Below are 14,483 nucleotides of genomic sequence, written 5' to 3'. Positions count from 1 at the left end.
CGTTCCACACCCAAGTTTGCTGTGTCTTCAAATATCCTTTGTAGGATGTAGGATCTATCTATCTATCTATCTATCTATCTATCTATCTATCTATCTATCTATCTATCTATCTATCTATCTATCTATCTATCTGTCTATCTGTCTATCTGTCTGTCTGTCTATCTGTCTATCTGTCTATCTATCTATCTATCTATCTATCTATCTATCTATCTATCTATCTATCTATCTATCTATCTATCTATCTATCTATCTATCTTTCTCTGAATTTAGTTTCTCATGTGGGGGTGATCAAGGTCATAGTTTCACTTGAGTGTTTCTCAGGTATCAGAGGTCAAGAAGGACGATGTGTTTAAATTGTAAAATCATGTCCTCTGTTTGTGCCAATGAGGGCAAAGGAGATGAAAATAAGTGAAAAATATTAACCAAAATAACACATGAAAATATATATATATTTAAATATACAGTCTAATTTGGAACAATATACTTATACATACAGAAAATGATGAATGACCAAGTGGTTGCTGAAATGTTTTTTTATACACACACAGGTACACATCTACAAAAATAATTAAAGAGCATAAATTTACCAAATGTCATTAAACTCATTTTTAACATGTCTAGATATCACTGAATCGTGGCTGAGCCAGAATAGATACGCACCAAAATAGCTGCATGCCTGAGAGGGGTCAAACCATGTAGACAACCGAACGAATGTGACACCGATGTGATCTTAACCACTACTTGGGACGATCGAAGGGGAACTGGACATCTCTACCACAATGTGATGAGTTCAGATGTCAGTTTAAAGTACTTTTTTTGGTGTTTAAAGCAACAGTTAAACCAAGGCAGGACCGAGATAGATGCCTGTGTTTTTAGCTACTGATAACTATGTGGGTACATTTGAAAAGCAAACAAATCAAGAACACATTTTTTTTAAATTGATTTTATTGTTAGTTACACCATAAAACAAAATTTGCTATTTTAATAAACAGACTTAAAGTGATAGTTCACCCAAAAATAAAAATTCTGTCAGCATTTACTTGTCATTTCAAACCTGTTTGACTTGCTTTCTTCTGCTGAACACTAAAGAAGATATTTTAAAGAATGTCGTTAAATGGCCCCATTCACTTGCATTAATTTTGTGTACATACAGAAGAAGTTAATGGGTGCCGGCACTGTTTGGTTACAAACTTTCTTCAAAATATATATTTTTTCAGCAGAAGAAAGCCATACAGGTTTGAAATGACAAGAGGCTGATCCCTTTGGCATTCCCTTGTTCAGCCAAAAAAAGAAAGTCTAACTCACCCCCAGCTTGTCGCAAGCCTGTACATTATAAATCAATATGTTCTGCTGGACACAATGAAAGATATCCAGAACATGCAGTTCTGTACAGTGAGTGATTATACATTAACAAATGTAATCTTCATATGTTTTTCCACTGCCACCTTACATTACACCACAAACTTAAAAAAACACAGACTTCTCTTTTTGATCAAATTGTTTACCAGGGAATTTCTGTACCGTCCCATGCATAAGCTTTCCCTGTTTTGCCAATGTTTAAGCTGTCTATGACATTCATTAGGTATTGTACAGAGTTCTCAGTGCTGAACAGCTTGTCCTTGGGAACATTTCGGTGATATGGCCGAGACAAATCCGTATCTACAGTTCCAGGATGCAGGGACACACACACAATTTTACCCCGTCCTCGACCAAGCTCGATGGACAGGTTCCTAGTGGCCATGTTTAAAGCAGCTTTAGACATCCTATAGCTGTACCAACCTCCGAGAGCTGGAAACAAAACAATAAATTAAACAAGTTCTCCTGAGTGCATACAAACCATGTGCCTATATCAGATCCTGAATATTTGAAGGGCCTATAAAAGCAGATAAGTGCAATAAACATGTCAGAACAGGTAAGATAGCTTAACAAAATACCTGTAAGTGTCTAACATTGTAGATTACTTAGATATATTGCTATCAATTAAGTACAACACTTATGTAAGATGGCAGTATATAGACATAACAACACACAATAACTTGGGTGTTTTGCAGCTGTTCATGTTATTGAAAACAGAGTAACTAACCATTGTCGCCTATTGATCCCACTTTAGCGGTCATGTTAACAATGATTCCACTGTGTTGTTTTGCTTTCTCTTGGGGCTGTTGGCCAAATGCTCCTGTTCCCATCTGCAGCAATGGGGCAAAATACTTTACCATCACCAGTGGACCCACAGTATTTGTGGTCAAAGTAGAAATGATTCCCTGTTACAAGACACACCAAAAAATCAAATAGGAAGTTAGTCAATAAACATTTTTTTAACAAACATTTGTGACTGCACTGCAAATTAACCTACAACTGTATTGTGCACAGTCTAAACTTTCTGCATATTTATTGTGTATCATTTTTGCACATTGTCGTTGTATAGAGTGTAATGTGTACTGTTAATTATACATAATATCTGATATGACGTCATGTCTGATCTTAAGACTCACCAATGTACTAATGCTGTTGGTGAATAAAAGTGATTTGAATATGATTGGAATGTTGCCATTGGAATATGCCAATGATTAATTTATTTTACCATATATTAAGCAATAATTTTTAATAATGCAAAAAAATCTGGGCAATTAACAAAAACATTCATATATGAGGTTATGACATATTAACTTTATTCCACTTTCTCAAGTTTACCTGAGCGGACACGTCTCGTAAACTCGTTTCTCCTTTACCCGACGGATGAAGCATAGCTGAACAATTAATAAGCAAATCCACTTTCCCAAAGTCAGATTTGACACTTTCAGCCATGCTCTTGATGTCCTCCTCCCTGTTGACGTCTAGTTTCAGGACAGTCATTCTGCCCGGATGCTGCGCGGCTAGAGCTGACAGATGCTCTGCGCGGTCCGGGTTTCTACATGTTGCGATCACGGCGGCTGGAGCTTTATTAAGGAGTAGATATTTGCAAAACTCAATCCCCAGACCCCTGCTAGCACCCTGCACCAATGCTACAGCGGCCATAATGTATGTTACGGAAACAACACTCGCGAGTTCGGGTTGACTGCCCTCTATGGGAGGAAGAAGGACACTTACACAACCGACGTTTCGTAATTTATGTGTTGGCTTGATTGTAGATGTTAAAGTAATCTCGTTTTTCAATGAAAGGTTAAAAAATACGTATGTTTATATCTTAAATAAAAATAAAAATATCTTGTTATTTTTCAGCAAGTCACATATATTACATATATTATTATTACTAACAAGTAGAAGCAGTCGTATGGAAGCCCGGTTCCGCCAGGGTTGGGATTTTTTAGATTTAAAAGTCCTTATTATGACTTAGTTTCTCATTATTTTGAGATACTAAACGGTATTATCACATCTTCGGGTGAATTCCAATTGCATTCATGTGCCCCACGCAGTTCTGGGGGGAGATGAACAGCTGTTTTTAGTAAACATAGCCGTTATACATAATGAATGCAGTACATTTACATTTAGTCATTTAGCAGACGCTTTTATCCAAGGTGGGATATTATGTGATTTATTGAGATATTAAGTCATTATTATGAATAAAAACAACACCGTTTTCCCTTATCTGAGACAACCGTTCACGTGGTGTACCCTTCCTACAGACTACTTTCAAGGGCACAAAACGCGTTTTAGTCTGCGACCTATCGCGTGCGTAAACCGATTGCCTGTGGCTGTGCAATGCACTGCTGATAAATAATTATTTACCTTGTAAATAACATTACGTTTGTTGGACTGACCGATCAAATCGCTTTATAAGACGTAAATCATTATGAGGTGCGAGAATTATTTTCGAATTGAATGTAGCAGCGTTTTGGACTTTTGAGTTAGTTTCTCATTATTGTGAGATATTAAGTCATTATTATGAGTTACTAATTCGGAATTTCGTCTTAGTATCTCAAAATAATGACAAACAAGACTTATTAATAAAAAAAACATTCCCCATCCTGGCGGAAACGGGCTTCCATACAATCGACATTCATGAGCTCTAAAATAATTTTAAACAAAGGATGAAAAGGGGAAACGCATCTAACATAACCTCAACACCAGTTAATAAATAGATTTAATAATTTAAAACACTTCGTTTTTTAAAAGGCATGCCTATGCAATCTGTTGGATAAAATACCTTATTAGCTAGTTAATCCATTTTACCACTTGGGGGCGATAATGTAGCTTGTTTCCAAATGAAACTTCAGGAGCGCGTACGCGCCTTCAAGAGAAATGCACTGGCTGTAGTTTGCTTGGAGATTTATTTTAATGTCCTAGTTGTATGATTGAAAGACTTATGTTACTTCTCAAAGTAGGTTATTAACAAAGACACCTAAAATAAACTGGTACCATGCATAATTTGTTATGTCAAAATACACACCTTGTTCTTTGCATTTCACATACTTGTGTATCGTACGTTTATTCTCCGTACAACATCAAATACATCTAGGTAGCGTAGGCTATTATTTGATGGGGAAACTATATCTCTTTATAAATATGACATTACTGTCCAAGCATATTTAGTATAATCTGACAATTAACACACATTTCATAAAAATGACCATATATTAGGCAGATTCATTATTTTGTGTGCCAAATAATTATTTTGTATTGTAATTATATCGTGTTGTAAGATATGTGATATCACTTTTCGTCTCTTTCATTTCATCACTTTTGGTCAGAACACGGTGTGCGAAAAATGACTAAATGTCTAAAAATAGAAGAATTACCTGCGCGTCACTGATTGAGTGCTAATCGGATGCGCATCACGCATTGCGCGCGCAGCTGTAAACTGCGAGCATTTACTCTGAAAAGTTAATGGATAAAAGGCGCACGGCATGGTGGTGGGCGAAACCAACAGCACCGGTGTCGCGCCAAGCTACGGAGACACTATGAAGACCCTGATGGCAGTGGACCGCGCAAGAGAGACAGTTGCAAGTTTGGAAACCTCCAACGGCATGATGATATCCGAAGCCCTTGTCCCTCGGCTATTCAAAATCGCGCATGAGTCTGGAGAGGTGGCGGTCGCCGACGGTTTCGGGTCTATCGATATGAAGTCTTCCATCTTCCCGGTACTCCTGGAGATGATGGAGATGACAAACGGCACGCATTGCGCAGAGCAGATCCTAAGCTATGGAGAAGTGGAGAAAGTACTGATCGGCGGTGTGCTGACTATGCTCACTCTCATCACCATCTGCGGGAACCTGCTGGTGGTCATCTCCGTGTGCTTCGTGAAAAAACTACGACAGCCCTCTAACTATCTCATCGTGTCCCTCGCGCTCGCGGACCTCTCCATTGCGCTCGCGGTGATGCCGTTCGTCAGCATCACCGACCTGATCGGTGGCAGGTGGATTTTTGGCAAGTTCTTCTGTAACGTTTTCATTGCCATGGACGTCATGTGTTGTACAGCGTCCATCATGACCCTTTGCGTTATTAGTATTGACCGGTAAGTTAAGTTTTCTTAACAGTAGGTTGGTTAGTGTTTATCATAATGAACTGCTTTGCGTATTGAAAACTCATGAGTGTCTGAAATTGACTTCTTTTTTTAAACTAATAATTTGAGTTGACCTGCAGACTTAAAATAATATATATTCATATTTCATGTGTTTTCATTCTATCACAGGTACCTGGGCATCACCAGACCTCTAACATATCCAGTCAGGCAAAATGGGTGGTGTATGGCCAAAATGGTGCTCTCTGTGTGGTTGCTGTCTGCTTCAATCACCCTGCCTCCGCTCTTTGGATGGGCGCAAAATGTGAATGATGACCGTGTTTGTCTGATCAGCCAGGACTTTGGCTACACCATTTACTCTACAGCTGTTGCTTTCTACATCCCCATGACTGTCATGCTGGTCATGTACTACCGCATCTACCGTGCCGCCAAGCTCAGCGCCGCCAAACACACCATCACTGGCTTTCCTCGTGCCAGAGAGGAGAAGGCAGAGGAAGGTGGTGATGGGACGGAAGAACCCGTGGGTGTGGATTGCGTAACCGTGGCAATCAAGCTTCAAAGGGAGGTGGAAGAGTGCACACGGCTACCGCACCTCCTGCGAGGTGTGAGCAAGAGGAGCTCAGATCGAAGGAGCATCTCTATATTCAGACGGGAACAGAAGGCTGCTGCCACCCTTGGAGTGGTGGTAGGAGCATTTACTGTCTGCTGGCTACCGTTTTTTATTCTTTCCACGGCCCGGCCCTTCATTTGTGGGACAGAGTGTAGTTGTGTGCCCTTGTGGGTGGAGAGAACTCTGCTTTGGTTGGGTTATGCCAATTCACTCATCAATCCCTTCATCTACGCTTTCTTTAACCGGGACCTGCGCACCACCTACCGAAGCCTGCTTAGCTGCCGTTTCCGCAATATAAACCGCAGGTTGTCAGCCGCCGGAATGCATGAGGCCTTACGCCTGGTGGTAAGACCGGAGGTGGTTGTGTCTGGTTGATCCGTGCTACGCACATACAGAGAGTTCAAAGGTTTGGATTTGCTTGAGGAGGACTCGAGAACTCATGATCCTGAATGGTCAGGTTGAACATTCTGTGGAAGGTGTTGCTGCAAGCACCATATGTGTGGTATCTGCAAAGTGCAGAATGAATAACAGACGTCATACTAAATAGAGATGTGCATTATGGTCAGTTTATGGACACAGCATCTGCTGGACACTCAGTGCAGCCAGACACATCATTCATGGGATTTTACTCAGATTTAATAGAACTTTGCTTTCAAGAAACACAGATCAATACACCGTTATGGAGAAATCTCTTTAGGACAGGAAGTTTAAGCAAAGACGTACAACTGAAGTGTTGAGAGCCAGATAACTATTTCAGCTTAGTTTAAACTTTTAAAGTATATATTGAGCCGCAAGAAACTTGTTTGTCAACTGTCAGCACCTGCTAACTCCGTAAGTGTAATCCATTTGTGTCTTTGTCCTCAGACTCTTTCCAAATGACAACTAAGGACAAATCCTTTCAGCTTTCCGCAATCTGCACACACTCACCCCCTACCAAATGCGTCTGTGACCGCTGTAAGTTTAATGCTTTGATGCACAGCGCATTAAACCACAGATCTCATGTCAGCTAAGCTTCTTTCTGCTTCTGTGGTTAAGCCTGAGGGGACAGGTGGTAATCTGATCCCCGATCAGTAATTAAAGCTAAACCAATGGGATTCTAAAAATATGGTCTCTGGTGTGGGCAGCTATTTATTGTTTTATTCTGCAAAGATTGTTTGTGAAAGCTTGTCATCACAGTTGGTTTTAACAAATGTGTCACATCGGCAACAGAATATACAGTATGGGAAATACTCTTTAATCAGAAAAAAATATTATGTTTAGATTCCTTATTATTATGTTGTCTCAGAATGACCAGTGTATAAAATTATCAGCAAATTTGTAAAAATAAAATCTACATGAAGAAATATTTGTGTAGCTGTGTAAATATTTTAAAAGAGGATGCACTGTAATGTACAGTAAAGATCATATCTAATGTCTTTTCATTGTTGAACCTGTTTTAATGTTATTTATTGTGCACATTTCCCATGCAAATTGGAATAAAGAAATTATGGATTTTCCCTATTTGCATGTCTATTCTTTGAAATGATCTTTAAAATAAAATATATTGTTATTAAATGACACAGACTATTTTAAAAGGTTTTTTTTCAAGGATAAGAGATCTGAAAAGAGTTCAATTTTTAAAGTCATGTCATCGTTGCCAAGTTTCTGCTACCTTGCATGCTAACATTAGCATCCTAAAAATATTTTATTAAGTCTATTCTCTCAAAAGATTGGCACCAGACATATTAAACGTCTATAGAATGATCTTGAAAAACCCCAGCAACACCTTGTCCTATTAATCCAATCTATGCATGACCAAAAAGGAATAGTAATAAAAGTCAATTGGTCAAAAAGGGTGGGACGCTTGAACTGCAGAATACTTGGCGGGATGTCTGATTTCTCATTGCCGTTGTTGATGTTTAAATCACCAAAACAGACACACCCCTACCCCCATCTTTTGCTTTCGTGAGCACGTGGCTCAAATAATGTCCATCCTGTGCACTGTGCACCTTACTGCTGATTGGCTACAAGGTTGTTTTGGTACTCTGCCCGACTTTGTCTAAACAAGAGTAATTCAGAAATCGGACAGCCCGCCTTTTACACTGTATATCCAAGGATGGAAAGATAAAGAGAAAGGAAGAAGACAAGTTAATTTAGGGTTAAGTGCTTCTATTCACTTAAAATCACTAAAGCACACTATATGACCGGAATCTAGCTAGTTCCTCATTCCCTGAGACCCTGCTGGGAATTCTATTTTGGGGTCCGGCGTCTCTACCTTTGATAGCTACCTGCCGCAGGTGACAAAGATTTATTCTAAGAGAGGCTGAATTTCTGCTGATAATAAGAATGACGAGGTCCTGATTTCACAGCTGTGTTTTTTACTTCATGACACAAATTCTGCTCTGTGACTCCCTGCTACTACATAGAAATAATTTTTTGGCCCACTGTGCTAAAGAAGTAAAATAATGTTACAAAGGCTGACGCCACTTTGGTAGATGGACTGGAGGACTGCAAAATTATAGGTCAGTATAATTCCCTTACATTAAACCCCACTGAGAGAATTCTTTGAACCATAGGAGTCAGAGTGGGCGTGGAAAGGTAAAGGGGACAAACACAAAATTCAAAGAAAAACAGTATTTAAACAAATGTCTGACTTTCTTTGTATTTTATCAATGTTTATTTTCCTCCAATACTTTCTTCATGACACTGACAGTGAAGTATGGTACTGAATCAAGATTACAGATTATCTCCATATTATTTATTCACCTGCTGTCATTTCTAGCCAACAATAATTAAATTCAGTTTTTTTTTAGGTGGATAAATTTGGAACCTGAAGATAATAAAGAGCACATTAGATTTATGGAAATTATTTTACTGAATCCACATAGAAATGTTTTCTGTGAAGCTCATTTGGGTTCTCATCACTCCATTTTACATGGCACGATAAATAATAATCAGAATAATGCAATTTTCCTCTTTTCTTGCGGTAGAGAGTTTAAGCGGATCCTTAGCCAACTCCTCACATGATTTCTCTGCAAATAAAATAAATAAGCCAGGGTTTCATTTACATATGAAGTAGTTCAGAAGTCTGTTAGTCATGCAAACTGCTCAGACTACCTACCGAGAGAACGCGAAGGAGATGAGAGAGTGAGAAACCGAGAATAACTACAAGAGGCTTCATCTGTGAGGCTTGTGCGCACTTAAGACTGATTAGCTTATGTTGGACTGCTTTAAAAAACTAATAAATATTTGAGCTGCCTTATTTTACAACAACAATAATCAAAGGCTCAATCAAGGTTACCATTTGCATTATATACATTTACATTTATGCATTTGGCAGACGCTGCGAATTACATTGCGTTATCCTATACATTTATACATAGGTATGTGCAATCCCCTGGGATCAAACACACAACCTTGCGTTGTTAACAGAGTGCTCGTACCACTGAGCTACAGGAAAGCTACAACATATACACACTACAACATTTACAAAACAAATGAATAATTTCTTCTGAGAATGAAGGACTTGGTGCTATCCAAAATGTGAGGTTTGTTACTCATTGGTGCCCTATGGAAATACAGTATGTCATTCACAGAATCTCAACCCAGAAATCCACTCAGATCTGTCTCATTCTGTCCGTCTGTCACTCTTGATTTTTTTAGCAGGGTGGACAGCTGCTCAGTGTCTAACCGAAGGGCTTCCGCTTAGCGCTGATTATGTGATTACCTAAAGACTCGTTCATTGTCTGTGCAGGTAATAATTATTATAATGGTTAATATAATTATGTCTGTATATTAGGGAATGTTCTTGTGTGATCTTTTGTACATGGCTTCTTTCATGCTATGTTTCTTTTGAATAAGGACCAGAAGGCAGGATATTATGAGGTATGAATTTACTTATTTAATGAATGATATGCAAAGGGTCTTTCAAGGCCTCACTGGTATTTTCAATATATATAGTATTAAAGAGTTCATTTGCAAAAACAGATATTTTTTTACATTTTCAAAAATCATGTTTTTATTGTGCATTCCAAACAATATCAATCAAGCTGCAGTTGGGTTGTTTTGATTAAGTAGTATCTAATAAAACAACCAATGATAACTTACTAAAATACCTAATAAAACAGAACACAATAAAAAACCTTATTTTAGAAAATTTACTAATTTAAATGGAGTTTTCGGTTTTTGCAAATGAACTCCTATACAGTATATAGCCTATATATATATAAACATAATGAATAACACATTGTGAATGTATTGTAATATTTTTTTATATTAAAAAAAGAACATTGTTCCAAAATATGGAAATGTATAATTTATTACAGTATATTGCGTTATATTTTCCAGTATATTCCCATATATATTTTTTGTAAATGCACACATGGAATATTTTTTTATTTTTTCAAAAATATAGCAAAATAGGCAAGATTTTATGTTGCTATTTACAATAATGTCTAAAGAATACCAATATATAAACATGACTGATGCTATATTAAAATAAAGCTTGTGAACGTTATGCTTCAACAACGCATTTATGTTTGTTTCCACGTTTTAGAGGATATCAGACTGTACAAGATGTACAAGGCACCTGATGCCTATATGGAAATGGGAGGCTGCCCACCGCATGCTGACATTTTCCCAGCCACATGATCTTTGTGCTCAGGTAGGACAGTTTACAGCAAACACTATACACATATGGCATGTCAGTGTCTGGGAGCGCTGGGAGTATTAAAGTGGTCAATTCCCCTCTGTGAGACTGATTACAGATGGCTGTGCTCTCAACAGTCATCCCATAATCTCACAGTAGGGAGAAGGGCACACATGCACAGAAAAACATACAGACAACCTCACAAGCATCCGAAACATATGACCTTATCAAATGCATGTGAGACAGGATATCTGAGGTGAGACAGGAATGCTGTTGCAGTATGTACATAGACCCAAGAAGAATCATAATTGAGGTTAATGTATTGTTAACTATCATTAAATCATGTCACTCTTAAAGGGGTCACTTATATAATATTTAGGTGAATAAATGATAAAAGAGATTTCATTTTAATGTAAACCCTCATTTTATGAAAGAACAGTATGTAAACATAAAAGCACTCATAGTGAAGTCTTTCACTTCGTGTATGGTTAAGGGAGGATGTGAACAGAGGACAAAAACCAACAGCTTCTATGGATATTCAGGATTCAGGTAAGAAATGAAAGAAGATATATTAATATCTGATACTTGATGCTGGTATCATGTGAAAATGGGGTTATTTTTACAGCAGAGATAAGTCATTTCTGAAAGGTCGTCTGAGATCATTGACCAATATTCTGAAATATGACACATACTTGAATCAAATCAGCTACACACAAAGGCACATGTACCCATACGTTTCTCATGCCTCTGATGCTTGTGATTTACGCATTGTTTATTTTTATCCCAGAGACCTTCATTTCTATCAAAGCAAGGTTGTTGTTGATATTCTTCAATATTTGCAGTGGTTTAAGATGTCTTTGTGTGCTGTGTATATTGAGACATGCAAATAAGAAACCGTATGACGTATTCAGCAGATTGTATAACATGTTTCATCAGTTGTTTTTCATCAACTTTTTCTTCTTAATGTATATGTCACATTAATCTGTATCCTGTACCATAGCACGTAGAGAAACAGGTACACAAACCCACGAATCAACACAATATGAAAGCATACCTACAGTTTTTGGTTATTCCATCCTACATATTAGGAGTACAACATTCCAACTGTTAAATTACAAATACCAACCTCTTAAGAAATCTCTAAAAGTACCAAATCGTTGCAGAGACAGGAAAACATGTAACAACTGTTGTGAAAGGAGAACAACACTAACCTCCGTTATGTCTCTTCTAGTCATTACAAACTGAGGATAAAAAAAAACTATTTCACACATTGGTTGTTCAAACTAAAAGAAATGAAAAGTGAACGGAAAGTCACAAACAGATTAAAGAAAACCTTCAGCTAAAAGGAAAAGATGTGTTTACATCTCAGCAAAGCTGTACATTTATTTAACTATTGACAGAGTACCTGAATGAACAGAACGACTGAAGGAAACAATAAAATGCTGTACATTAAACTTTAATCAGACTGCTTTGTCCTTAAAGGTCAAGTGTATGAAATTTAACGCCATCTAGCAGTGAAGTTACGAATCAGAACAGAATGATGAGAGATGTCGTCATGTTTTCGCTTCTTTCCCGAAGGAGATAAAATATTTTTAAAATTAGAATACTATAAAGTTTACATATTTGCTAAAATAATATATATTTTTTTAGTATTATTGTCGAGGTTTAGACGTATTATTTACATTCACATACATGCACGCAACCTAAATGTAAACAGATCAATAAAGAAAGGTTTCTCTTTAAAAGCAAAGTGTATTAACTTAATTAGTCCAGTCAGCACTAAGTGCACAGCAGATACATTACGACTGAGGTCCTTTTTCTGGACTCAATACAAAAAAAAAACTAGAGTGAAGCCCCCTGGCAAAACTGAAACATCTGTCAGAAAGGTTTTTATGAGGCTGCTTCTGGAAATGAGAACAGTATATTTGTCTGAAAGTGAAGCTTCGTGCCTTTATCCTTCTCTATCTCTCTCCCCTAAATCTATCTTTTTACTCGTTTCCTAACCATTACTTCTCTGTTTCTTCGCCACATTTTTACCTTCTGTACAAATTCAATCCGTTCCAAATCTTGATTAAGCCCCCTCAAAAAGTCCACGCCTCCTCTTTGCCTTCATCAGGGTTATGGTGGCAGTTTACGGTAATGAATCATAAGTGTGTATTGAAAGATCTTGCATAAATCAACAACATTATGGAGTGAAGAGAGAGAGCGCGAGAATGACATGACATGAATGTTGTGATGATGAGCTCTCTCTCCGGTCTCATAAGTGTGTTGCTGGTTCACATAAATGCTTTTGGATGACAGTTTGAAAGATGACCACCTTACGCAAATGGTAGTATATTGTCATTATTTACTCACTCTGTATAATTCAAAGCACCATTCAGATCTCATAAAAATAGTGAGTGATTTGTGAACTAAACTCTAACTACCATTTATTTGCGATTTGTGCAGAAAGAGTTAAATTTATTTTGGGATTGAAAGTTTTAGATGAACAAATCACAAGGATATGATATAGTGTATAATGATAAAATGACAATTTTGCGGTGAACTATACGGGTAAAGTATTACAACTAACAATATGGTAGTTAAAGACCACTGTTCAAGCGGCAAGAAATATATCTGATGAAACATCTTCACTGATCAACTGCATCTGGTAACATTTTTTATAAATGAAATGCCATATGTGGATTTTTATTGAGTGATCTTGCCAAGAGGTTATGTGTCGTGTTTATAATCTGAAGCGTTCAGACCAAATTCTCAACATTAACCTTACAAGGATGATCAAAACATTTGAAGAAAAGAACAATAAAAAAGAGAAAAGAGCATCAAGCACTTTATTAATTTTTTAACTTGGGCAAAGATGAATAAATTGAGCACGGCATTTTAGTGTAAAAGGTCAAAGCATCTATGGCTATAAAGGCATCAACCTTTCTATCCAGACGGACTGATATCAGCAGAAAGCCGATCTCCTGCACCATCGATGCTTTAGGGGGTTTGAGTGTGAAAATGCCACATGATGTTAACCTCCAGTCACAATTTCATAGGAAACTGCATTGACCATTCATGCATTAAGGTTAAACCTTACAAATTACTGCTCTTAAAAAAAGGTTGTAGGTTCCTGCCAGCAATGCTAGAGGAACCATTTTTTGTTCCCTGAAGAAATTTTCAGTCAGGCACTATTTCTATCTTGTATTTTTGTAGTCCAAGGAATCTTTTCTACGATAAAGAATATTACAGGAAAAAAATTGATAGTGATTTGTTTTTAATGGAGGCGTTTCTGTCATTCTTTTTTTACTATGACTAAATAATCTTTTTTGTTAGCACATTCATAGCAGTTGACGCACATTGATGCATTCAAACTAACAAGTCTAGAAACTTTGGGTGGCATCTTCGCCAGAATTTACACCATGCAAACAGACGTGCCAGACAGACGTTTGCAGAAATATACAGAACTTTAGGACTTGATTTTTTTTATACACACTTTCCTCTTTTACAGGTGTCAGGTTTTGCTCTTTAGCAATATATTTTTATTTTTTACAAACACGTTTCTGGATTTGTGTAATGAAATGCCCGGTCAAAAGATTTTTCCTCTCCAGTGACGTATAGCATTGCATTTTAACTGACTATCAAATTAAATTATAGCACACCATTAGTTTTATTTTTACTGGCCAGACGGAAATGTGTGTTTTTGTTGTCTGGTTGCCATTTGAGTTAAATCCCCCTTTCAACCCTGTTAAACGTTAATTATGTCTCTGTGGTCACAGAACAAAAGTGAGGCCTCAGCCAAAAGG

General features: G+C 37.4%; 2 protein-coding genes across 2 annotated transcripts; one reads left to right on the top strand and one right to left on the bottom strand.

Annotated features, from left to right (window-relative positions):
• Positions 1–904: 904 nt before the first annotated feature.
• On the bottom strand, positions 905–3,037 carry zgc:65997 (uncharacterized protein LOC794398 homolog). Its single transcript, XM_056768057.1, has 3 exons — positions 2,692–3,037; positions 2,084–2,261; positions 905–1,788 (listed from the first exon to the last, which is right to left on the bottom strand). Exons 1-3 carry the CDS (start codon positions 3,013–3,015, stop codon positions 1,502–1,504), a joined length of 789 nt encoding a protein of 262 aa, XP_056624035.1. The 5' UTR covers positions 3,016–3,037; the 3' UTR covers positions 905–1,501.
• A 1,736-nt stretch (positions 3,038–4,773) lies between these two features.
• Positions 4,774–7,518, top strand: htr7a (5-hydroxytryptamine (serotonin) receptor 7a). The gene is made up of 2 exons (XM_056768133.1): positions 4,774–5,452; positions 5,630–7,518. The coding sequence occupies exons 1-2, from the start codon at positions 4,845–4,847 to the stop codon at positions 6,441–6,443; spliced, it is 1,422 nt and encodes a 473-aa protein (XP_056624111.1). The 5' UTR covers positions 4,774–4,844; the 3' UTR covers positions 6,444–7,518.
• The last annotated feature ends 6,965 nt before the right edge of the window (positions 7,519–14,483 follow it).

This window comes from Triplophysa dalaica, chromosome 15 (assembly GCF_015846415.1).
Source record: "Triplophysa dalaica isolate WHDGS20190420 chromosome 15, ASM1584641v1, whole genome shotgun sequence".
In the NCBI taxonomy this organism is placed as follows: Eukaryota; Metazoa; Chordata; class Actinopteri; order Cypriniformes; family Nemacheilidae; genus Triplophysa; species Triplophysa dalaica.
The sequence above is the reverse complement of the archived record's forward strand: the minus strand, read 5'-3'. Positions and strand labels throughout refer to the sequence as shown.